Raw genomic sequence first — 25655 nt, 5'->3', positions numbered from 1 at the left:
TGTTATGGTCAGTCATTAACACATTGATTTGTGTGGATATGCTTTTTACCTCTGTCTAGTAATTTTATCTCCTCATGGGTGTTCTTTATAAGAAAAAACTCTGAAATTCCTCACTTAAACCATATCTGCCTGTTTTACAATGAATGACGTCCAAAGTCAAGATATTCATATAGATAAACACATGCATAGGGACTTAAATATCTCAACAATAGGCTTAGCAAGAGGAATGTGACCATGCAAATGTGTGAGCATATAAATAATCCACCAAGCCTACAGTATACAAAAAGCCTTATTGAGGAATGGTCCAAGATATACAATTGAAAGACTGGAGCTCGCAAGATTCAACAATAACCTCATTAGCATCACAATAACAGCATGGCAGTTTTGCTATGTTGAGACAACAAAACATATTTGTCACAGAGGAATGAATAAGTTGATATTCTCAATGCACACAGTCTGTAGGGGATTCAAGTGTTTGTTTCTTGAATTACTCTGACCCTGATTATCAGTCTGTCCTGGCCATGTCATCATGTCCTTATGATGTCAGGCTCTGCCTCTTAAGACGGGTCTCATCAGACCAGAATGTACCTGGCAGTGACAGTAATAAAGAGCTCCATCTGCGCCTGGCAGGCACAGTCAAATGAACCAATTAAGTTCTGGTGAAGTCTCCTCTTTCACCCATTCGCAATGGCTGCTGTCATCTTCATCATGATGAAAAGGAGAGAGAGAAGGGGTAATTAAATACCAGCAAGGGCCGGAGGGCAAACCTAATAACTCTCTCTAACAAGCCCAATAAGAGAGCTTATTGCTGGAGAGTTCTCAGAGCCCAATGGATGTTGATAGTGAAGAGGACCAAAATTGACCTTGTGGAGAGATAACTGCAATAGGTCAGAGGCAAAGTACAAAAAACGTCTTATGCCACTGTTTATCTACCAGCCAGATCTCTGCTCTAGTCAGAACAGGCTTTTACTATAACACTGTGCTGGGTCTCTTACAGTAATGCATGTTGAAGTAGTGCCCTCTGCTGGAAAAGATATGCTTGTGCAGCAATTCTGAAGCGTATGTGAATGTGCAGTGCATTACACATTGCCAGGTGTTCGTGTCGTTATTGAGTGTTTTCTGAAGCATGACATTAGGCATTAAACACACAAAAAAAACATAAACATACAGAATAATAATAATTCCAGCTAAAAAAAAGGCAACAAGTGAAATGAAAACGTAGATTTTAAGCAGCGTAACTGCTTGATTTCGATTTTGTGAAGTTTTAACAGAGGGCACATCTACGTTCCTACGGCAACGCGTTGAAGCTTCCTCCAAGAGGATCATGGGAAACAATTCTGGCTACTGAATCGGAGGGAGTTTCGAAATATTTCATGATTAGTTACGGGATAACACGTATTCAAATAGTTCTATTATTATTTGCAACGCAATATTGTGACCATTAAAACATTTAACTATGGCTAATGTAGTTAAAATGCTCAGGTAAGGCTTTTCATCGGTACCAATGCTTCGCGCAGTAAACACTTTTAGCTAGGTAGCTAATGCTAGTTAACGGTACGGTTGACCGTGGTGATGTTTTTGTTGGTTCAAACAACGGACAACATTAGCTTTTAACACTGAAACATTGCCAGTACATGACACCTATTGCTGTAAACGTATAACGATTATATTGTTTATTTAGGAGTGGTGTTTCTTACTAGCAAAGTGGCTAATCAGAATGATTACATTGCAGTAAATACAAATGTACGTGTCAGCTAACCAATAGGTTTATTTCGTCTTGTTTGACAAGGAAAATCCTGTAACCACGAGAACCCCTTTCTGAGGACTTAAATCAAGAAGAATACCTGATGCTGTCTTTAAAACATGGAGCTGAAGTTGGAGGTTGTTTTGTCATCCAGCATCAAACGAAAGAAACCATGGCCGCGCTTCTGTTGGCTTGGGAAGGTGAGGAAAGCATTTCAGTTAAAGTGACTAACTTTGCTATCATTGTTGTGAACATTAACCTGAGTCGTGTCATTCATCAGGAGAAGGAGTCTGTGTTCCTGTTGGATGACAAACGGATCAGTGAGATCAACATGGTGTCTGGTCGCACCAAGAAGAGGACTCCTAAACTCCATCCTTTACTCAACAGCGTGGTGACAATGGCTTCATCCCACAGTGGTGAGCCAGATATGTGAACTCAAGGCAAAAACCATGTCACCTGTCCAATGTGAAAATAGAAAACAAGTCCTTTTTTTTTTTTAGGTATGTGGCTTTGTGGACTTTTGGTCTCAGGAGAGCTGTTTCTGTGGAACAGGGATAAAGACTTGTTGAAGACGGCTGCAGCAGTCCCAGAAGTAGTTCAAATGATAACTGCTGGTCAAGGTATGCCGGGACATTATTGGAAGATGTGGGAGGGAGCGTTCTATTACCTGAGATGCATCATTTTACATTTGCCATTGTAACTGATGTGGGGTCTTAAGATTATGTTCAGTCTTTTAACTTAGGCTGATCGTTGAGTGTCCTACTTACATTTATTACACCTTAATGAAATGGTAAATTTTCAATCCTGGTGTTTATTTTTTCACAGGCAATGCCACACGATTCTCACTCCGGGTGTCAGGGGATGGGATGCGTGTGCTCCTGGTAGCCATAACGGGGCAAGTGTTCCTGTGGGAGTGTATGGATATCAGGGATTTATCGGGGGTACGAGATGGCACAGTCAGGGGACACTGGGCACATATACAACCCTTAGAAGACTCCGTTCTGCCTTCTTCACAAGACAAAGAAGCATCTGTACACACCATCTTCGTCAAGACAGAGGTCTGTATAATAAAGGTAATAATATATATAATGAGTCTATTATAGATTTACTATCGACTTAATACCTTATTGTATCTCAAATCTTAGGTGATGGGCGATGCCTGCTTATCAGCTTTTGTTTTCACATCTGGGAAGAAGCTAATCCTCACCTGCTTAAAAATACAGTGGGAAGAGGCCAGCATGAGAGCAGGGTGAGTGAACAGGTCTATGTGACAGACAGGACTGTCATTGGGTATTACAGTTGTTGAAAGTACACATTTCTCTTGTAGTTCTGTGGGATACAGCATCAAGTGGGCCACCAAGACATACCCCATGTCTTGTCTCAGCTCTCCCTGCCAACCAGTGAAGTCCAGAGGGGCCTTGGTGCCAGCCTTCTCCCCAGACGGCTGCCTGTTAGCCATCGTCCTGAATCAGAGACAGCCTAAGGTGACCTGTCTATCTTTTTCATTCCCAGACATTCTTTTATATACAGTGGGGCAAAAAAGTATTTAGTCAGCCACCAATTGTGCAAGTTCTCCCATTTAAAAAGATGAGAGAGGTCTGTAATTTTTATCATAGGTATACCTCAACTATGAGAGACAGAATGAGGGAAAAAAATCCAGGAAATCACATTGTAGGATTTTTAAAGAATTTATTTTCAAATTATTGTGGAAAATAAGTATTTGGTCAATAACAAAAGTTCATCTCAATACTTTGTTATATACCCTTTGTTGGCAATGACAGAGGTCAAACGTTTTCTGTAAGTCTTCACAAGGTTTTCACACACTGTTGCTGGTATTTTGGCCCATTCCTCCATGTAGATCTCCTCTAAAGCAGTGATGTTTTGGGGCTGTCGCTGGGCAACACAGACTTTCAACTCCAAAGATTTTCTATGGGGTTGAGATCTGGAGACTGGCTAGGCCACTCCAGGACCTTGAAATGCTTCTTACGAAGCCACTCCTTCGTTGCCCTGGCGGTGTGTTTGGGATCATTGTCATGCTGAAAGACCCAGCCACGCTTCATCTTCAGTGCCCTTGCTGATGGAAGGAGGTTTTCACTCAAAATCTCACGATACATGGCCCCATTCATTCTTTCCTTTACACGGATCAGTCGTCCTGGTCCCTTTGCAGAAAAACAGCCCCAAAGCATGATGTTTCCACCCCCATGCTTCACAGTAGGTATGGTGTTCTTTGGATGCAACTCTGCATTCTTTCTCCTCCAAACACGACAAGTTGAGTTTTTACCAAAAAGTTCTATTTTGGTTTCATCTGACCATATGACATTCTCCCAATCCTCTTCTGGATCATCTAAATGCCCTCTAGCAAACGTCAGACGGGCCTGGACATGTACTGGCTTAAGCAGGGGGACACGTCTGGAACTGCAGGATTTAAGTCCCTGGCGGCGTAGTGTGTTACTGATGGTAGCCTCTGTTACTTTGGTCCCAGCTCTCTGCAGGTCATTCACTAGGTCCCCCCGTGTGGTTCTGGGATTTTTGCTCACCGTTCTTGTGATCATTTTGACCCCACGGGGTGAGATCTTGCGTGGAGCCCCAGATCGAGGGAGATTAGCAGTGGTCTTGTATGTCTTCCATTTTCTAATAATTGCTCCCACAGTTGATTTCTTCACACCAAGCTGCTTACCTATTGCAGATTCAGTTTTCCCAGCCTGGTGCAGGTCTACAATTTTGTCTCTGGTCTCCTTTGACAGCTCTTTGGTCTTGGCCATAGTGGAGTTTGGAGTATGACTGTTTGAGGTTGTGGACAGGTGTCTTTTATACTGATAACGAATTCAAAAAGGTGCCATTAATACAGGTAACGAGTGGAGGACAGAGGAGCCTCTTAAACAAGAAGTTACAGGTCTGTGAGAGCCAGAAATCTTGCTTGTTTGTTAGTGACCAAATACTTATTTTACCGAGGAATTTACCAATTAATTCTTTAAAAATCAGACAATGTGATTTCCTGGATTGTTTCCCCCATTCTGTCTCTCATAGTTGAGTGTACCTATGATGAAAATTACAGGCCTCTCTCATCTTTTTAAATGGGAGAACTTGCACAATTGGTGGCTGACTAAATACTTTTTTGCCCCACTGTAAATGTTTTTTTCAGGGATATGTGAATTGAGATTGATATATTCTCTTTTTGAATGCAGGCCACGCAGGTCCTCTTTGTGAGCACACAGAACTTTGTCTCAATATCAAGTAGCCTTGGAGGATGTGGAAGCAAAAAAATGGAGATCCCCTCTAAATACATAAGGTACAGTATGCAGGAATAAAAATGGGAACAGGTGTAGTGATTGTTGTCCTGCAGTATCAACCAATGAGATGCTTACACAGGGTGTCAACATGTGTGTAGTCACACTGTATTGCAAACAACTATGACTCTATACTTTGAATATTCACAGTTGTGTTGACAATGTGTCTGTACAGTTGTATCAAGAGTGCCAAGACGTAAGACACCCGGGGTGTTGCATCACCCAAATGCCATCTATCATTATAACCTCTCTAAAAGTATTTTATGTTCAATGTGTATTTATTTAGAAATATACTTTATCTTCTTCTTCAGGTCCTACTGGGTGGGCAGTGTGAGCTGGTCACCAGGTGGTCTTTTCCTGGCCTGTGTCCTGAAGAGAGGCTCCCTCCTGATGGTAGCTCGCCTTGGGGGGCTTCTCACTCTGGCAAGCTGTGGATGCAATGTGGACTTTGGGCCTGCACACTTCCTACCCCTGCACCCTCTCGTCACCTACAGGTTCACATTAAAGACATGTTGCCTTTCAAGTTTCCCCTGGTTACACATTTGCTTGCCATTACTTTTTAGTTTACCATGATATCAAAGAGAGGAAGTCATTGCACTCAGAGAATCTCAAACAAAGGCATTTTTGTTTTGTATTTCCCTTTCACAATGAATTTATTATCAAAAAAAGTATATATATACCCTCCACAGGGCGCCAATGTCTGCAGGGAGAGGGGACGGCTCTCTGTCCAGCTCTAGCCTGTCTGTGCGGGATGTCCTGAGGCAGCGTTTTTCTGTAACCTGGCACCCCCGGCTGTTGTACCTCATTGTGTCTGATGGCTACATGGCCACAGTCCTGCGGGTGCTGGATAAGCCTTCTCCTGCCCTGTTGCTGAAAACACTTCTGAATGACACAAGCAAGGACCTGGAGAAGGCCAGCCGGTTACTGGAGAAATCTCAGGTGAGCCAGGGATTGTAGAAGTGGGAAGCTGCTTCCTACTCCGCTTCATATGCACTTTGTTTAGGACTACTCTTGACAACAGTGTTCTTCTTCTTCAGATTCATGTGAGGGCATGGTTGGAGTCTGTGTCTTGTCTGAATGTTGACAGCAGCCTCCTCACATGTGGGCCCAACACCGCAGACTCTGTGGTTTCTGTAGCCACAGACGGATCCACTCTGCCACTTTTCCTGCAGGATCACGGGACATTAGGGGGTACCACGGAGCTTCTTGAAAGAGTACAGGTGGATTGAATAACACAAGAAATAACCAATTGCTTCAGATTCTGAGTTTAGTGTCGGCTTTACACAGACAGGCAACATTTACATAAATGTAAGATCTCTCATCCTTCACCTATTCCTCCACAACCATTGACATATTCTAATTGTCTTAAAGTCTGTGTACTGCTTATGAAAATGACTGTATGCAGGTGATTACCTTGAGTAAAAATGTATTACAGGTGCTTGATTAGTTAATTGATTTCTTTTTGTTAGCTATCTGTAACCTGCTATTTTTTCTTCGGTTCCCAAGACTTTCTTTGAAGATGACTCGGATGTAGATGGACCTCCTGCTGGCTCTCACATGGAGGATGGCGGCCGTCTGGAGTTTGCTTCAATGTTCGACACACTCCATGCCCTGGACACACAGACTGGACTTGTCACTAGCCCAGATTTTGAAGAAGACTTTGTAGAAACAGAGAGAAAGACTTCTCTTCTTCACAGAGAGCTTGGGAGAATCCAGACTAAGCTGTTGACAGCTTGGGCTTTTGGCATGTCTCTCAGAAATGCTGTGGAAAGCAGAAGTCGTCTGCTGAAGCACACGCTCTACTGTGTGGTGCGATTCGCTGCTTTACTCCACTTGACCCCTCGCCCAGCAGGGAAAAAGAACACCTCGGTGTCTACTTTGCACCTTCTCACAACTCTTCTGCCTTTTCTTCCCTGGGATAGCTCTCACTCAGAGCCTTGCTGTCTGGGGCTGATGGTAGAGCTCAGTAAACGGCTGATACGCCTCCTGCTGACCCCTCCCCCTGAGTCCCACCTGACCGGTCATTATCAGTTATCCTCTCACAGTCTATCATCAGTCCTGCGTATCCTGGAGCTGGTCTCTGATTCGCTCGATCAAGCCTACAGCCTAGAGCAAAGATCTGTCTGGTCCTCTGTGGAGAAGGACTCTCTTTCCCTGCCACCACAGCTCTGGCACTCAGATGTACACTATGTGCCTCTGTTGCAGGATGACAGGGAAGGGAAATCCAGTTTTGTACATCAAGGCCGACCTGTTCCCCAGCGAGCGTCCAGCAGGTACGCACCATCTCAGGCCTTTTATAAACCAGTTTTTCTGAGGAAATAGTCAATTACATGTTTTCTTAATCATTTCAGCTGGAATTTAAGATCGGAGGTCAAACAAGGTTGGTGTTTTTCTTTTTTGTCTAGGTTGTTGGGAGTGTGGCAGTGGGTCTACAAGATCTCCCAACTGTATACAGAAGAGTTAAAGAGCTGTGAAGGCTGGGATGGCTGGGAGGAGGAACAGCAACAGTTGTCTGTCATCATGTCCCGGATCCAAATCGCTCTGCAGGCCACAGGAGAAAGGCTAGAGGAGGGTCCTGCACTGCTGAGTTACCCAGGTCTGCAAGCTAAATTCATATAACTAAGGTTATGGCACCAGCTGCTGGACCGTTGAGTTTAAAGAAACGCCTAATGGTGATGTCTGAATAACTAGCGTTGTATTCCACTCTTCTCCCTCCAGGCGAACATCTCTTCCTCTGTGGCTCGTACCCGAAAAGTGCAGAAACCTTGCGTTCTCAAATTTGTGAAGAGACTAACAGAAGTAAGAATTTCTTCCTCAATTTTCTCCACTCACATTCAGTCTGAAACAGATATGTCATATCGACGCTACAATATGTGTCGTTTTGTTAGGCTGTGATCGTAGCGTCTTCAAGGAGACGCGACTTTGTCTGGCCCTCCTCTACAGTCTGCTATCCCAGTACCATCTGAGAGACGCTCAGGAGCTGGGGGACCACATGGCCCGTCTGATCCTGGACAGGACCGGAAACCAGGAGGACACCCTGACCGGCGAATCAGGTCAGCCATGGACAATGATGACTCTTTTTAGAAAGTTCATGTTTGAGTCACTTCATGGAAATTAAACTGAACACAATACGACATGTCATACTGGCCTTTGAGTACGCTGTAACAGCTTTAGACAAGAAAATGTTCTGGGTTGGGGGGTTAAATTACATATTAATCCCTTTTTCAGTTATCAGTGTGCAACAAATGTATTCACTGCTAAAAAGTATGGTCTGTATCATGATGATTCATAGTTTGACACTGCAGATTGACCTCATGCGGCTGTTTTTAAAGCCTCAAACACCATACTAAATTACTGTAGTAGCTTATAATCATTTATTATCTGCCTTCTTGTCTTGCTGCAGACCCTCCCCCCTGCCCGTGGCTGCCTGCAGAGCTTCACAGTGACGCAGCCTGTGCTGTGGTTCAGACCCTGGGGAGATTCATGGCTTCTTATTTCACCAACCAACCCCTCTGCATCTTGCCCCCTCACCATGTGGCCGTTCTGCCTCCACTACACCTTCCTCATGGTGATTTCTATTTGTATTATTTGTCAGTTAAAACAGTTGAAGTGCTGTTTTCTTTAAAAAAACAACTGAAGACCCATATTTTTAAATTACTTTGTGTGTCCTTGAGACGTGTTATATTCTTATGTTGGTTCCTTCTGGGACTCTCCGTTTTTCTTTTCATACATAATGAAATAGTTTTCGCCAATAATCCATCTTTACAATAAAGCATTTTTTAAAATATTTTTTTTCAGAGGATGAAACCCTCTTTATTTGTCACATACATGCACACAGCAGAGCACACACAGTGAAATTTGTCCTCTGCATTTAACCCATCCTAGTACTAGGAGCAGTGGGCAGCTATTGCAGCGCCCGGGGAGCAATGGGGAGGGGGGATTGGAGGTGTCCGGTGCCTTGCTCAAGGGCACCACAGCAGGGCCTAGGATGTGAACTGGGACCTCTCCAAGTAGCAGTCCACTTTCCATATTTCAAGTCTGTTCGGGGACTTGAACCGGCGACCCTACGATTCCCAGTCCAAGCCCCTACTGACTGAGCCACTGCTGGACAAAGCAGAAAGTCCTACCGCTAAATTATGGATGGAAGGTTTTGCTGAAATTAACATGATTATCGACATAAGAATGTTTTTGTAATTTCGAAAAGGAATGGCTCAAAGAAAGTCAACATCCTTAACAAAGACAGTCAAATACATTTAAGAACATCACCTTTCAAAATCGTAAACAAATCTCTAGTTTTCTCAGACACACTTTTAAAGTTGTACACCTTTTTAAATATAAAAGGAAGTGATCCCATACCTGTCTAGATTTCCCTTTACCGTAGTTCATTTTAGCTATCAAATATTCAAAGGGGGCAGTCTCTTTCATATGTGTGTTGTTTTTCAATTCTGGCACATGTTTTTATTGTATTCATGTTTCTGGGGTCTTATTTTTATCCTTTCTTTTTAGCTTGTGAAGCCCTTTGTGTTAGCATTGTATTTCTGTGAGCGGTGCTATACTAAATAAACGTGTTCTTCTTCTGATGAGTATCTATATGTAACTCGGTGTGTCCCTCCTCAGCCCCTGGTGTAGAGCGCCTGGTGCCACTGTGCCAGGAGGAGGTGTCGAGAGCAGTGCGGCAGCAGCAGCTGTCAGAAGTGTGGACAGTAGACTACGCCCAGGAGATGCTGCTGCTCGGGGGGCTGCTTCCTGAGACTGTGTGGTTGGCTCATCATCTTGGGGACTGGAAGACAGCGGCCTCTCTGAGCCTGGCCTATTCCAATTACTGCACTGGCCACTTTGACTTCACTCGGTCAGTGTAAAGGCATTCCATTTATTTTAGGGGTGTATGAAAAGTAAGGATAATCTTTATTAAATCTTTTAACAACATCTCACTATTTTATGACAGGCTCAGGAGGAGAGAGCTCCACCTCCCAGCTGCTTTAGAACCAGAAAGCATTTTTCAGGTTGAGTTGGAGTGTCTTCTGCGCACGTCTGTCTCCCAAGAGTCCATGGAGAAAGATGGTGACAAGACCTTCACAGGTGGGTGAGACCTGAAAAGCCTTGTGATAAGAATTCATATTGATCCCTTTGATTTGAACCTTGGATTTGTCTCATTTTACTAGACCCCTCTGAAGGAGAAGACTGGGACTTACTACAGGTTTCCATACAGGAGATTCTAAAGGCTTCAGTCATGTCTGGAGTGAATGTTTTGTCCTCACCGTTGTCTTCCCTGCTGGAGACGGCCAAAGAGCTGTGTTCCTGCCTGCCGATGTTGGTGCCAAGCGGATTGTATCTGCCCTCCCCTCCACTTTATTGCCCTCAGCCTTCCCCCAACACACAGGTACACCACGTACACCATCACATACAGTTTATACACATACATGTAGGAATCCTGTGATTAAATGGTGTTTGTGTCTCATGCTCAGGACCCAGTTGGGACAATAGGGCAGTTTGCAGAAGTGGCGTCACGTCACAGACTGTCTGGAGTTCTCCAAAGATTACTGCTGCTTCTGAGATCTGCTCGTTGTTGTCATCCTGCCGCCCAGTGGTACATCAGCCATCTGCGCCGGGCCAGACGCGTTCTTCACAAGGTGATTAAGGTTTTTTATAAAGAAAATCTGGTTCAATAAGAAAAACACAAGCTCCTCAGGTGAGGCTGACAAAGCTGATATTCTTTGTTGTAATTTCTTGCTTTGCTAATACAAGCTTGTTCGATAAGACACTTTTACTCTGATGAAACGCCAAATCCGTTCCTTTGTACTCCACTCTAATTGAAACATTACTATAACTGTGTTTGTTTTGTGCTTTTGGTTTTTATTTTTGTTTATGTAATGTTGAACTGATCCTCACTATATCTTTATTTCTTCTGTTTTAGTTTTTTCTTTTTGTCTGAGATAGGAATGTCCTCTCCTATATGTTATTGGTATTTCCATGTTTGTGGTCTCTAGCCGGTTCAACAAATAAAAAAGATGGAAATAATAATAATAAAAAAGGTTGGTTATTATCACCCTTTAGTATGAAGTGCCATTCCATTCTCAAAAGAGCACACATTGTTTTCAGATCAAGAAGAAGTACGCCTATCCATCAGCCAAGGAAGAAGAAAAGGCTTTCCCAGAAGGCCTGATGAAGTTTGTCACCCGGAGTGGATTCTTCAAACGGGGGCCGAACAAAGACGGTCACCTGGACCCCGACACTATTCAAACTATTAGTAAGAAATCTTGCATAGTGAATTGTGGATATCTAATCAGTAATCTGCTATCAGGTAGTACTTATCAACTTTACTTCCCCAACCAGTGTGTTTCAGGGAGCTGTGTGGGTTGTGCTGGATGCTTCATGTCAGGGACCAGCTCTCCATTTCCTGCAGGAAGTATCAGGCCGCCCGACAGCAGAATAGAGATGAGCAGGTAGTCTATTTGGTTGTGTGACATGGTTTTGTATAAATATTCTCAGCCATGGAGGCCCTTTAATGTGTGTGTTTGTATCCCTCAGACCCCTGGCGATTCAGATGTGAGATCCACCTGTCTAGATGCTCTGCGCTGGGCCTGCCGGTTCCTGCCTTTCTCTTGCTTCCTCAACGCTGAGGAGATCCTCCAGGACGTCCTGCTCAGCCTCGTGTCGGAACTTCCTCCTCTTTCTCTGGTAAATTGCTGCCTTTACTTTCATAAGTTCACCGCATGACAACAAAAGGTGTTAATCTGTGGAATAACTGCAATGATGAGCTGAAATGCTGTGCAACTTTATTTAAACTAAAAAAACTATTTAGAAATCAAATTCTAAATGGTTATAAGCAGGACCGATGATATCCAGATTATTCTTGTCTTTGACGCGTTTGGTTTACCTTTAAAGATTATTTCATTATTTCATTTTGGGATTTGTAAATAGTCAAATATCAAGTCAAATGTCACGACCGCTGACGACTATGAACTGAATTTTGATTTCGATGAGCAATGTTTGCTAGAGAGGGTAGGACTAGAAAGGTTTTAATACTTCTTCTTGCCCCTTTTGAACATGAAGGAAAACAACTTGATTATTTATTGCTATACCTTTGTAAAAAAATCTTTGTTAACATAATTAATAAATTGACTAATAAAAAAAAAAAGTTAAAGAGAATGAGTACATTTCTTAATCCCTGCCTCCTCTACTTCTCCTCAGGTGGCAGACACCTTGGTGCGCGCTTTCCCAGAGGAGGAGGAGTCAGTGAGAGTCCCTCTGAGAGAGAAGTATAGCTGCCAGCTACAGAGATTGAGGCCATGCAATGTCGTTGGTATGGAAACCTCTGTTCAAAAGATTCATACAGCACTTAAACTGTTGGAATGCAGGGTTTTTTTTACATCGACTTCTTTATTCTGACTTTACTTTACTTATCTGATGGCTACATTGTATGATTTGTACTTTATTTTTTAACTATGAGAAATTAAAAAGAATATACTTCACGCCAAAAAATAATTATGGTCTTAAAGCCGGGTCAAAAATGAGTCCTTGGTATTTGATTACTGCTTTAATAATAATAATAATAATAATACATTTTATTTATAAAGGCGCTTTTCAAGGCTGTTTCAAGGTACACAAAACAGAAAAACAAAAGCACAAAAACAAGACAATATAATCGATAAGAAACAGAGAGTGTGATGTCATCAGGGTGGATATGCCAGTTTGAAGACATATAGAGCTTTTTATATACGAACACTAAATGCTAACTTGGTTTATCATCTTCAATACTTTGGGTATTCCTTTAAATGATGACTCAGGATAAATTATTATCCATGACATCATAATAAACATCCTTACTCATAAATATCACTCTACATTTTTCTGTTTGTTCTCTAGATGGGGAAAAGGAAGAGGTGGACGAGTTGATGATGATCGTGATTCAAGACAAATCCAGGCTGAGGAGAAAACACCTGGGGCGTTTGAGGAGGCACTTGGCTCCACCTGAGCTCCACCTGTGGGAGAAAGAGGAGGAAGTGGAGGACAGGGGAAGCAAACATGGGATTGCTGTGTTGAGGCAACTGTCACTGGGTACCAGTCTGAGCACCAGCACTTTGACTGACTGTGGGTTCCCGCCAGTGTGCAGCGATGGAGACACAGTGGAAAACACGTCTGAGGCTGTCTCTCCTGAGTTAAGGTAGCTGGAGGGGAGTCGTAGCACTAGCATGACACTGAGATATCATGAATCGATGTTGAGGCTTATCCTGTGCTCTGTGTTGTTGTTTTCAGGGGCAAAAAGGTGAAAAACAGAAAACACGCAAAGAAGACAGCTGTTAGGATCGAAAGTGTCATTCATGAGGAGAGTCAGCCAGGGGAGGCCAGCGAGCAGCCCTCTCTGCCGGTGGTCGGCACCTGGGAGTTTGAGCTGGAAGATGATGAGTACCTTAATTTCCTGGAGCTCTTCCTCAGCTACGTGCTAGAGAAGGACAGCGCTGATGGAGACTCAGCTGGTGAACTCCCTTTGTTAAAGGGTTTCTCCTCCCAGCTGCGGGAGAGAGAGTTGCATTCCCTCACATTCGATGTGCTCACAACTATTCACCGCCGTCAAAGAGACGTGCACCATCCAGCGCGAAAAAACTCGGGCAATGATCCTCCGGTGTTCAGAGCTGGCAGCTGCTACAGACCTGTGAAGACCTCGGAGCCTCAGACGCCCTCCAGCTGGAGTGAAACTCCCGCATCCAGAGCTGCTGTCACCTCTCCTCCCAGGCTGGCAACTGGCAGGCAAAAAGGTTTGTTTGGCCTCCGTCGGCAGGGGACTTTAGGCCAGAGAATGAAGGGAGGGCTCTTTGGTTCTGACAGCAGCCCTGTGCGAAGTGCCTTCCCCCCCGAGCAGCCTTCACAGAGCTCAATATTTGGCTGCTCAACCTTTGTAGAGACTGTGATTGAACTGCAGCAGGGCCTGGGCCCCAAACTGGAGACGCAGTTTCCAGAGCTGGGCAGGCTGCTGGAGTGGATGGTGCGCTGGGCTGATAGGAGGGTGCTCCTTGGACATCACAGCAAAAAGAAGAAAGAGAGGGGAGGAGGGGAGGGAGGAACAGCAGATGAAGGAGTAGTGATGCGAGTCAAAGCCTCTGCGGCCGCCATCCTCACGTCGCTCAACCTGCTGGAGCTCAGGTGCACCGCTCTGCTCGGGGCTGACCGCTTCAGCGCCCACATCCAAGTTCCAGAAACACAGTGGGCTGTTTCCCCTGTGCTGCACCCTGAGGTGCACAGGAATCTGGAGAGAGAGAGCAGTGTTGATACAGGCTACCCTGGGTCTGCCCACACCCCCATCATTGATCACAATATACAGCATGGAGAAATGTCCATGTAAGTTCCCAACGATTTCACTTTAGACAATAAACTCAACCAACACGTGTCTTTTAGTTTATAAATTTCAAGGGATTTTATTATCATGTGCACAGTAGCTACAGTGTAATTATGGCCATGAAAATGGTAGGTCCCGAGCTCCTCCAACAATGCAATATATTATAAATAGGAGAAAGAAATAGTGCAAAATGACACAGAGTAGTTTAAATTACAGTGAAATAGTGCATGTTGTGTTGCTAAACCAGTCTAAAAGTAGTGCAGACACACAAATAACAAACACAAATAAACACAATAAGCTAAATGATGCATGGAATGTTGAAAGGTATATGCAGGATTCTATGTACATGTAAATATAATGAAATATACAATAACAGAATGAGGATAGTTAATCACACTCATGTTGTTTTGTATTTACTTATTCTTCATTTGACCTTTGCTTCATATAAACCTTTTTTTTTTTGACTGTTGATATGAATAACCTATTGTATTTATATATCATTTGTTTACTAGCAGTGGGTCTCGCACAGATGAGCTGACTCTCCCTGATGAGCACTATCAACAACCCTGTGACGCTCAGCAGATACAGTCAAGTTCACAACAACTATGTCTTGATGACTTAGACGTTACACCTGAAAAAGAAGGTAGACAACCTCAGTTTTATCAGATCAGCAAAGCCTCTGATGCAGACCCTTAAAGCAGGATTGATGTGTTTGATGTTTTGTAGGCAGAACTAGTGACAGCGAGGGCCTGGCTGTGTCGTCCTCTGTTTCCCATCAGAGCTTCTCTGGAAACATCTGCACACCTGAAACGGTAAGGTTAACCAATCAGCTGTCCCATTCTTCATATAAATCATCCCTATTATCATAACACTCAAACAACTGTTTTGTTTGTTGCAGAGTTTAAAGCTTGCTGACTTGGACCTCTCAGAGAATGCTGAAGACTTGTCCAGCTCTACGTCTCTGTGAGTTTGTTACACACTTACGTACACAAGTTTTCTTTTAGGCGTTACGGTTTTTTAATCAAGGAACATCCATTACTGCGGTAAGTATCAGCAGAAGCTTTTGTGTTTTGCAGAATTATTTTACTCTACTTCTTTAACACCACACTATAAAAGTACAAAACAGAATAAAACACACCCTGCTGCTCCCTGTTGACATCAGCCTTGTTTGTTGTTCAAGCCTTAGTCATGCTATAAGCCTGGAAGCCCCCCCACCCCCAGATCCCCGAGCTGTTCCTCCTGTGCAGCCTGAGGCAGTCGCCGATGCAGAGCCTTCAGGTTTGACTAGACTGCTGCTCCCCCACACATCTGTGGATCCTCCAAGCCTTCAACCTCAAAGCTCCACAGCTGGAGCATCCACTGCAGCACCCTCAGCCCCCGATCAGCCGTTATTCAATCTGACTTCGCCAATGCGACAGCGTCTGGGGGAAGATTTATTCAGACTGGTTCAGGTAAGAAAACCAAAAGGCTAGTTTTTGACTCCACTGACTCCTGGTATTGATCCTGATCCAACGGTTCTTCTGCTCTACATTACAGCATATCAACTACATGAGCCTGACGGAGGTTTTGGGCGCCACGTTTTCTAACCTCCAACTTGCCCAGAGAGAGAGCTCCTCTTTGGCCCAATCTAACATTACCACCTCACACCCTAATGTGCCATCCTCTTATGCCATCCCTCAACCGAATGCCTTACCCCTTCAAAACACCCTTTCAGTGCCACCTCAGACACATGTGCCAACTTCAGGATCCAACAACCTCCAGTTCAGTCCGGCTCCTGCATGTGTGTCTGCAGAACAGCCTGCCATACAGAGCTCAGGGAAAACCTCCCACACAGGAGGACAGAATCATATCAACGAGAATCTAGCAGGTGTTAATCAGGTACGGAATTGTCTGTGAGCAATACAAAAACACTAGTGAGACCCAGCTTCTAACGGTTTTCTTTTTGATTCAGGGAATGCAGCCACTCTCTGTGCAGGCGGAGTCATCAGAAGTACAGGGTGGGGAAAGCAGGAGGTTAATCCCGACCTCACAGGGGCTTCTAGCCACCACGGACACAAGTCATGCTATTCCCATTGCACCTGTGTTACCAGCTTCTGTTGATAGCCTTCAAAGCGATCCTGCTCCACAGTTCTTGGGCGTGAAGTTACTTCAGCTCCACCGTCCTTCAGCGCCCCAACAGAATGTCCCACACCCTGCAACTACAGAGTCCCATCAGCCTGAAGAATATAACCAATCCACTGCAGTTCCAAATAGAAACCTCAGCTTCAATCCTCCACATGATCCAACTCACAGGAACTCTCAACCAATCAGAGAGACATCCGAGAGGGTACTACTTCCTCCTGGATCACCAGCTCACACACCAATGCAGGGCCTTCGTCTGCTGCACGTTCAGCCTCCTCCACAAAACAACACTTTGTTCCCAAAACTACCCTTACCATCCTACTCCAGGCCTGCTGCTGTGATGGTAGCTCCTGTGGGACAGGCACCTATGATCAAGCTCCTGCACATAGATCCTGGACCACACAGGGTAAACAATGCCGTCATTATTTGAAAACATTGGGTGTGATTAAATTGTGCATTTTGGTTTATAAACACATGTATGTGTTTGCGACAGATGTTTCGCGAGGCAGCCCCTTCAGCCCCATCAATCCGTCTCATGTCCATGGAGGAGTTGACGGCTTCGGCGTTCAGGAGGCCGACTGCTGAAGAAGCTCGACTGCGGTTGCTCAGAGTGGAACAACCGACAGAAAGAAGGGCGACCACTTCTCCTAACTTTAACTCCAGCAAGAGGCAATCACATATTGGTTTTCACATTTTGGATTTCTTCTTTTATTAACTGATTTTACTCACTTAACCACGATTGTTGTGTTTTAGGGAGAAAAGGAGAGAGAAGAAGGCAAGAGAAGCAGAGGTCACATTCAGACCAGATGAGTCTATGATCCCTACACTCGAGGTAGAACTATATTGATCCTAGTCAGAGTATTTTGTGCTACCAACAAAGTTTAAGTGTAATTCTACTATAATTTCCTTTGTGTTATTATATCTACAGCCAGCAAAGGAGCCTGTACAGGAGGAGCCTCCTGCTGCAGAACGCATCACAACCGGACAGGATGTGGCTAATTTTGCTCAATTTGGTTCGTCTCAAATACACACCTTATTTCACTTTCCTGCGTCATCAATAAACAGCGCCCTCCTACCGACGTACATCAACAGTTGACCCTTCTGATGAACTGCAGTCGAACCAAGTTTCTCTGTGGTCTCTTCTTCTCTCAGGATTGATCTGTTGTTCTTTTTCTGTTTCACTTTAACTCCCAGGGTCCTTTGATTCTTTGTTGACGGGTCAGAGATTATTGGACAGGGCCGAATCCACTTCAGCAGAGCTCCATGCTTTTGCTTCCACGTGCAAAAATCCCCCAGAGTGCCATGACGCGTTCACCAACACAGAGCCAGGTGAGGGAAAGCTTTGGTTGTGATTACCCAGATGTTGCCTGTATTTGTAGTTGAATGGAAATGTTAGTGAGTAGTTACATTAATCGGGTTTCTCTGCTCGACCTGGTTTGTTTCAACTGCCCTAACCTAGAATCTGAGCGAGTAAAGTGTTGATAATTTTTCAGATTGCCCTCCTGCACTTGTGGATAAAGCAGTGACAGCATCTGTGACTGACGGTAGCCCTAAATGTAAGTGAATTTAAAACTCTAGGCACCAAGATGTCACATTGTCGTGGATTTAATAGAAAGATATGCAAAATCTGTTTTTTTATCCAGCACACAAGCAACTTTCTCCAGAAACAGAGGAGACCCTGCAGGAGCCAGAGAGGAACCTGGTAAGAGGCTCCAAATACAAGGTAGATCTAAAAGTGTCTGTGGATGGCGTTTTTACAATCTTAATAATAATAATAGCTTTAGTTATATAGCACTTTTCATACAGCAGGTGCAACTCAAGGTGCTTTACAAGGGGCACACATCACAAATGAAAACAAACAGCAATAAATTCCCCTCAAATCAGATGTGAAGATCTTTTTGAACACACGCAGCATAGCAACATAAAATGGTGCTTTAGCGGGTTTAGACACAAGGAGGTAAAAGGTATGATAATAAAAGAAATAAAATAGATAGTGACTCCTCTCTATAAAATAAAGGAAGACAAAATGAATCGATACAGCACAATATAAAGACCTATAAAATAAACATACACACAATCAAATAAAATATCACCCATTAATCTCATTAATTTCACTGACTGTGTTTCTGTCCTCGTCTCCTAGGGTACGGATGGCCGCCAGTTTATCAGCATCTTGGATCTAGAGGATAGAGCCCTGCATCAGGACCTGCCACTCTGTCTCAGCCCGCGACACGATGCTCCTTTTGTCCGTCCTCCTTCACCTACTTCTGCGGAGCTTCATGTACTTGCAACTTCGGTTTTACGGAGTGCTGCTGCTGATCCACAACCCGTATACACACCGCTCCACTGGAGATCTCACACAGGTCTCTCTATGGTTTTATATTGAAGGATCGAGTATAATATATACTGATTACAATCACATCAATGTAAGTTTGATTCTAATACATGTTGTACTGTACCTCTAGGTATCCCTGAGGAGTCTCCGTCACTCGGCCACATTGAGCCCAGTCGAGATCCAGAAAGATTCTCTCCACAAGGCCTGGTAGATCGGTCTGACTCTGAAATCTGTCGAGCCATAAGAACCCAGAGCATTAGTTCCTCGTCCCCACCTCCTGCGGTCCAATTCTCCTCCCGCCTGTCGGAACTGGACGCCCAGCTGGCTGCTCTACAGAACATCGCAGACTGTCTGGAGAAAGACTTTTCAAACTCCAGGATGGTACATAAGCATGTTATTATTTACCATGGGTGTATTATTGATCAGATGCAAGTTTGCTAACTGCCAACCGAAGGCTTACCAATATATGTATTACATTGTTCTTTGTGTAGCTGGTGAACACCATTGAAAATCTCACCCCAGTCTTGGCTCCTGGTGTGAAGACTACCACTGCAGTCAAAAAAACAGTCCGACTTGCAGTCCCACGGGAAGGTAAGACCAAACGCTATTCACCTGCAATCAGAATCAAAACCACGTTGTATTTTAAAATACATTGTAAGTTCTAACACATTTAAAGGTTTGATAGAATAATACACACTAAAATCCTGTTGTATTGTTGGAAAAACAAACCCTTTAAACTCTGTTGTTTATTCTCTGTCTCTAACAGCATGGTTACCAAGACTGGACCCTCTAATTGAACCAAATGCAAGTGAAGAGGAGGAAGAGAGTGTGCTTCATAATCACTCCTGGGCTCATGAAAGGAAGCCATCTTTTCATCATAACTCTCCTTCTGACAGCCACAGAGCTGGTCCTTCCAACCTTCACTCTCCTCCAAGTAAAGATGCATTCTTATCAAACATGTCCCAAAACTTGTTCCCTAAAGAAGTGGCTATTATAGTTTGAGTTGAGGAATACATATAAAATTGATATGTGACATTTATTTAGTCGCAATGTTCAAAATGACTCTTTCATCTGTCTGTGTTGCTCCCACAGAAATGAAAGATCAGCTGCCTGACGTGTCCGGATTATCCTCTCTGTAGGTTTAAGTAAATCTTAACCGTGTTATAACTCAGAATATTTGTCCTGGATGTTCTTACCGCTGTTATGTCTTCTATTCCACAATACTCTGCCCTTTACCTGTCCGTATCTAGCTGGGCAGACGAGGATCTGGGTCGGACCGGGTTATCCGATACAGCTGAAATCTTAGACGAGTTGGTGAGGGAAGGGTATTTATCCCCGACTGACCTGGATTGGTCCATTTCACAGACTGCACCGCACAGCAGGTATGGACACTACACTTCGGGATGTCCGAATGTCTAATTTAACAACTTTATCATTAAGTTAAAAAGTAACTTAATTCCTAGCAGGCTGGACCAGCAGCAAAGCAGCTGGATGTCGCAGAAACGTGTCCTTCCAGAGGAAGAGAGGAGGGAGCTGCGGATCTGGATGAGAAGGAAACAGAGGGCAAACCTGGCTGTTTATCAGAAACACAGAGAGAGCCTAAGGGAGAGGGAGCACAAACCTTTTCCTAACTCAGGAGCAGTGGTAAGATATGTGAAGCTCTTTACTAGCTCTTATATTCTATTGTATGTTAATTAAAAAATATATCCACATTTTCGTTTGGCTGCTCTTCCCCTTCAGAAATCAACAAAGAAGAATCAAGCAACCAATTGGAGAACCAGAAAGGAAACAGAAAAGTATGTTCCTGTTACCATTGTCTGTGGACCACACACATCCATGTGCATAACTGTTGTTTCTTTTTTGATGTAATATAGGTTAAAGCTTCTGGAGCGATACAATCAAAGGGCCCGTGAAGCCTGGTCTCTGGCCAGTGACGTTCCGAGCAGCACTGTAACCCTACGCACCGCTTCTCAGACTGAAGGTTTACCAGTGCTTTTCACTACAAGACCCACCTATGCTCCAGCCCCTGGTAGCACTCACAGGTACCTCCAGCAAAAGTAATCTGACCGGGATCTCGTCTCATTAAAGGATAATTGTACTTTGATCTAGCTTTTGGAAAAACCATTAAACATTCATTATTCCACAATGATCATATCAAGCACAATCTTTGAATGACCTAGTTATAAAGTTTCTATCTTTTTTTAGGGCTCACAGTGGGTCTGATAAAGTAAGTCTTAAGTTAGGACAAGCCCAACCCTCCCTTCGTCCATGGACTGCTGAGAATCAGGGACGACATTCAGAGGATTACCGCAGGAGACTGGGACTACATAGACCAGGTAAAAGAAAAAAGCTTACTCATTCTCTCTATCATAAAAACTATAATATTAACTGGTTTATGTTGTGTGTTTTGTATCAGTTACTTCTCTGCCAAGGGACCGTCTGTCTCAGGTGACCAGGCGTGGCATGCTCACACAGACAAAGAGCAACCCTAAACTGCCCACAGTTAGCCAGAGTGAGGAACGACCTGTCGGACAACAGAGAAAGACGGGGCCAAACGAAGGTCCTTTAAGAGGGGCTGCTGTAGAGAGAGGGAACCTGAGGGAGCAGATGTGGATGGAAGAGGAGAACCTTAGGGGGCCAACTTCCCAAATGAATAGACTGCTAGAAAACGAAGAGTCTGACATGGTAAGAATCAAATATTAGCCTACATCTACGACAATTGAAAATATAGTACTTGTATATCTGGTTTGATGGTGGTTTACTTCATTTTTGTACACTACTTAGGTAATGGCTGGACTGGGCGATGAGCAGGAGGATGGTGCGACAGCTGGTGATTTTGCGATGGACTGGCTGGACAACCTTTCTGAGAGCGCCGGCAGCACCCTCAGCAAAATAGACTGGGCAGCTATAGAGAGGATGGTGGCTGCAGAGAAAGTTTGAGCAATACCACAATCACACTTCAATGGTACTATATTACCGGACAAACACTACAAGATTGTATTTTGCTATGGAATATACTGTTTTATTAATTTAAAGCAAGACAATATCAAGTACAATGTATATATGTTTATTAAATTAGATACGATCAGCAGTGATATTTGTCAACAAATATTATTATTTTTATTAATAAAGTACGACAAATCGATTTCATTTCCACATATTATTTGCATTAGAGTATTTGCACAGTTGTCTTCTTGAAGATTGCCATTTTTGTGTATGTTTTTCTACATTTATAATTTATTTTAGTTCGGACTTCACTATAAAATATCTGGATTTAAGTGTTTCAAAGCTGTTTACTGTCATTTTTATTGTTTTAATTTTTGACTGTGTAGCCCTTAAGAAAGAGAGAGATTTATTGTGACCGTTTTCTAATAAAACGTCCAACTTTTGATTCAAGTGTGATTAATTCATGTAATCTCAAAGTTGCATTATTAGATAGATACTTGCCCGATGCTATAGAGTCGATCAGAAGGGATGTTGTGGAACTTCTGTTCATTATTCTAAAACACATATCACGTATTTTAAGGTTTCAGCATTCAGAGTTCCATCACTAATACATGTAAGACAGCTTCTTGAGTTGTTTTATTGCCTTTTGTACACTATGTTGCTTTGGGTCCTTAAACGTTTCATACATAAGACACATCCTATGCTATTCATCTGTCTTGTGTTCATTTAAACTACACAAATATAAACAGTACAGCACTTTATCATCTGAGAAGGTTTAAAACAAGCTCACACACCCCATTGTATTTAAAGAGAATGAAACCAGACTGTAGTTCCAGACACGACCTGTCTCAGCGGTGCTGCCAGAAGCGCAGGAGAAGAAGTAGAAGAAGAAGAGGAACTTCCGGAGGTCAAAGGTAACCGTTGTATTTGAAAACATGGACCCCAACAAAGTGGATGAAGGTAGCAACGTTTTGCTTTTAAACGTCTTTTAGTGTTTGTTATTCTTTTGAATGACTTGCATGTTAATGCAGGCGTATTGGGCTGTATTTCCAGGTTGTTTGACATTCATCAACTTGCTAAATTACGCCAAATTTGTGAGAGAAACACACTCGTTGCTACGTTTGCTAGCTTATTTGTTAGCTTAGGTTCTCTCTCTTGGTGTAACCCAATTTCCACTAAATAATTTAAAAGCAATTCTACTGTAACGTTAGCTAGTGCAGCTTTACATTTCCAGAAATGCCGCTATTGTCTTTCAAACGAGAAAGAATTGGCACTCTTACACTGATAAATATAAACGTGTCATTCATGCTGAAATGTTTCAGTATTTTTAACCTTAGCTAACTGGCAGGAGTTGACATCTGGACGTTTTCTATCTTAACGTTATATTCTAAGTACGTTTGTGTAAACGGTGGATCTCAAACTGGTTTTGGTGTCCGATCTAAGTCGATAAAGACTTTGATTATTGAAACAACAGTTTAATTAATTCTTGCGAAAAAGGCAGATATGCAAGTGTGTGTGTGTGTATAATAAATAACATCTGCAGTGACAGAGCAGGCGAACATAAGTGTGGATATAACAAACCAGAGAGAGGTGTATTCTATTTCTTTTAAAATGGCGTGAAAATCGATTGTTATCATAGTTTCCATGATAAACACAGTATTGATGAATAATGTTTTTGCCTCTCGTGCAGAATCTGGCGATATGAGTGGTGATGGAGAAATGGCATCTGTCATGGGATTCTCTGGGTTTGGTATGTACAGTCCAGCACACAATGCTCAATTAATTTAGATGTTTAATTAACTTATGCTTTAATGAACTGACAATATGCGTCAGTTGTTGTTCAAACAAGCTATGTTTGATCCATCCAGGTAAGAAGGCCCGCACATTTGACCTGGATGCCATTTTTGAACAGACACGCCGCACAGCCATCGAGAGGACTCAGCGTGTATTGGGTACGTTTACCAACATTGCAAGCTGTTCACTCTTTCTTGAAGGTGCGTAAAACGGTCTGCTATAACCATGTATTGTAATTTTTTGTTTCTTCAGAGGAGCGGCAGAAGGTTGAACAGATGGAGGAGGAAGGGGAAAGCTCCAAATCAGTAAAGCCATTAGTCAAAACCCAGAGAGACAAACCTGCAGCGGCTGCTTCCAGGTAACCAGGGATTGTTTAGCTTGATTGTTTGATTGAAAACTATCAGAAGTAGTTAACCTGTCTATAGTTCAAGCATACTAGACATTTTAAAATGAAAGACATTCATGTTCTTTTCAGGAGAAAACAGGAGAGTGACAGCAGCAGTGACAGTGGGTCTGACTCGGACTCAGACTCGGAGCTTATCGGTCCCCCGCTGCCTCCCCAATACACATCCGAGAAAGATGGTGATGAACGTTCCCGAGTTCCTCATCCATCAGGCAGCGTGGCTCAGAGTGAAGATGATGATGATGATGATGATGAAGAGGACGCACAAGATGACGATGATGTATGTTGGAAATAACCAACAGTAGTCAGTGTTATACAAAATATTTCCTATCAGTCCCACACTTGAGTTTTTATTTGTTTAAACATTAAATCACATCCTGCAGCTTTACACAGGACTTTTTTTACTGAACATATTTTGAGTTCTCGTAGAAGGATAAGTACAAGTGCCGCTTCGGTCATTCAAAGTACCAATACAACTAAAGGGCGTAATGTTGAGACTTCACCGCTAGATGGCAGCACAAGGAAATGTATTCAGTTGCTAGTTACAGTACAAGATGAGACACCTACTTTCATTCTGTATTTAACTCAACATTACAGTGTTGTGTCTTAGGGGTTTACTTTCTTTCAAAATGCATGTTCCACTCGAAACATATCAGCATCTTAAATGCCAGATATTACAAAGCAGGGTGGTTATTTTGGGAAGTAAATGTCTCAAGTTCTGAGTGAATATCTTAGATCCTTACCTTTTATATTCAAAAGATTGACTGTTCCCAGTGAGTCCTTTGCTGGTGCTCGCTGTGATTCCAGAGTGTCTAGCCATACAGTCTATTAAAGTTTAAATGTCACGTGTAATTGAATCCTGGAATGAAATGCTAAAAACAAGTTACTAATTGAGCCTTCAGTTTTTTTTTTACTGTTTTCTTTATGAGTCATCTCAACTTTCCGCCTTTTAGAATCCAGTGAAGAAGATTCCAGACACTCATGAGATCACTCTGCAGCACGGCACCAGGACGGTAAGGACTTCTTTCAGCACTCAGTGATTATTGCTGTGTGGAAATGTATTCAGTGACGCTCTGTTGGAAAGAAGAATAAGGAGGTCTATATTCATCGTAAGTGGCTTGTAATCAGCACCACATTTATTCAAATTAGGCACACGCTAAAACATCTGGGGATGTTTTTCAGTTGTTGGATATTTTTGAGCCAATGTTCCTTAACTTTTAGCTGATTTCCAGCAGTAGGACTGGCAGCAGGTCTGTTTTCCTTGATATTTCGTAGCAGTGAGGAAAAATACAATTTTTAACTCTCCATGTCTGGCATCCAGATCCTGTACTCTGTAGTTTTGAAACATTTCACGTCTGAATAATTTCATTATGACACAAAACTTTAAATATTTGGCTTCTGCTTACTTTTGCTGCCTTTTTTTTTTAGAGGAAACGGCATGACTAAACTGTCAGCTATTTCTATCTACAGTTGGGTGGCCTCAAAATCATACAGGCGTTACAGACCGTTTTTGAATTCAAGCATATTGTCTCACAGGTATCGGCTCTTGCCTTAGACCCCTCTGGAGCCCGTCTGGTGACCGGTGGCTACGACTACGATGTGCGTTTCTGGGATTTCGCTGGGATGGACCAGTCTCTGCAGGCCTTCAGATCCCTCCAGCCGTGCGAGTGGTGAGTCAATTTTCTGAGAAC

The 25655-nt window shown here is 43.1% G+C and overlaps 2 protein-coding genes across 2 annotated transcripts in view; both read left to right on the top strand.

Moving 5' to 3' along the window:
- The first annotated feature begins 1335 nt into the window (after positions 1-1335).
- Positions 1336-22212, top strand: cplane1 (ciliogenesis and planar polarity effector 1). The gene is made up of 50 exons (XM_063889608.1): positions 1336-1482; positions 1790-1944; positions 2025-2160; positions 2245-2364; positions 2570-2802; positions 2890-2993; positions 3072-3228; positions 4930-5033; positions 5343-5525; positions 5721-5970; positions 6069-6251; positions 6538-7304; positions 7437-7627; positions 7750-7830; positions 7920-8084; positions 8435-8599; positions 9649-9880; positions 9977-10110; positions 10194-10411; positions 10497-10661; positions 11131-11278; positions 11365-11474; positions 11560-11709; positions 12223-12334; positions 12898-13195; positions 13288-14367; positions 14878-15008; positions 15092-15177; positions 15264-15328; positions 15546-15816; positions 15902-16243; positions 16317-16892; positions 16980-17155; positions 17240-17318; positions 17415-17499; positions 17681-17815; positions 17980-18042; positions 18130-18188; positions 18630-18849; positions 18952-19202; positions 19313-19412; positions 19588-19755; positions 19914-19956; positions 20072-20203; positions 20285-20465; positions 20562-20617; positions 20696-20863; positions 21027-21157; positions 21238-21506; positions 21606-22212. Exons 2-50 carry the CDS (start codon positions 1864-1866, stop codon positions 21759-21761), a joined length of 9510 nt encoding a protein of 3169 aa, XP_063745678.1. The 5' UTR covers positions 1336-1482; positions 1790-1863; the 3' UTR covers positions 21762-22212.
- Positions 22213-22693: 481 nt separating this feature from the next.
- Positions 22694-25655, top strand: part of LOC134868459 (WD repeat-containing protein 70) — a 36744-nt gene continuing 33782 nt past the window's right edge. Inside the window, exons 1-7 of the mRNA XM_063889604.1 lie at positions 22694-22727; positions 23458-23517; positions 23636-23719; positions 23814-23919; positions 24037-24244; positions 24918-24977; positions 25501-25634. Of these exons, the coding sequence (XP_063745674.1) occupies positions 22703-22727; positions 23458-23517; positions 23636-23719; positions 23814-23919; positions 24037-24244; positions 24918-24977; positions 25501-25634 (677 nt within the window). The 5' untranslated portion in view covers positions 22694-22702. The remainder of the gene's footprint in view (positions 22728-23457; positions 23518-23635; positions 23720-23813; positions 23920-24036; positions 24245-24917; positions 24978-25500; positions 25635-25655) is intronic.

The sequence above is a fragment of the Eleginops maclovinus genome, chromosome 8 (genome assembly GCF_036324505.1).
Source record: "Eleginops maclovinus isolate JMC-PN-2008 ecotype Puerto Natales chromosome 8, JC_Emac_rtc_rv5, whole genome shotgun sequence".
NCBI lineage: Eukaryota > Metazoa > Chordata > Actinopteri > Perciformes > Eleginopidae > Eleginops > Eleginops maclovinus.
Note: the sequence above shows the minus strand (reverse complement) of the source record. Positions and strands in the feature narration are given on the sequence as shown.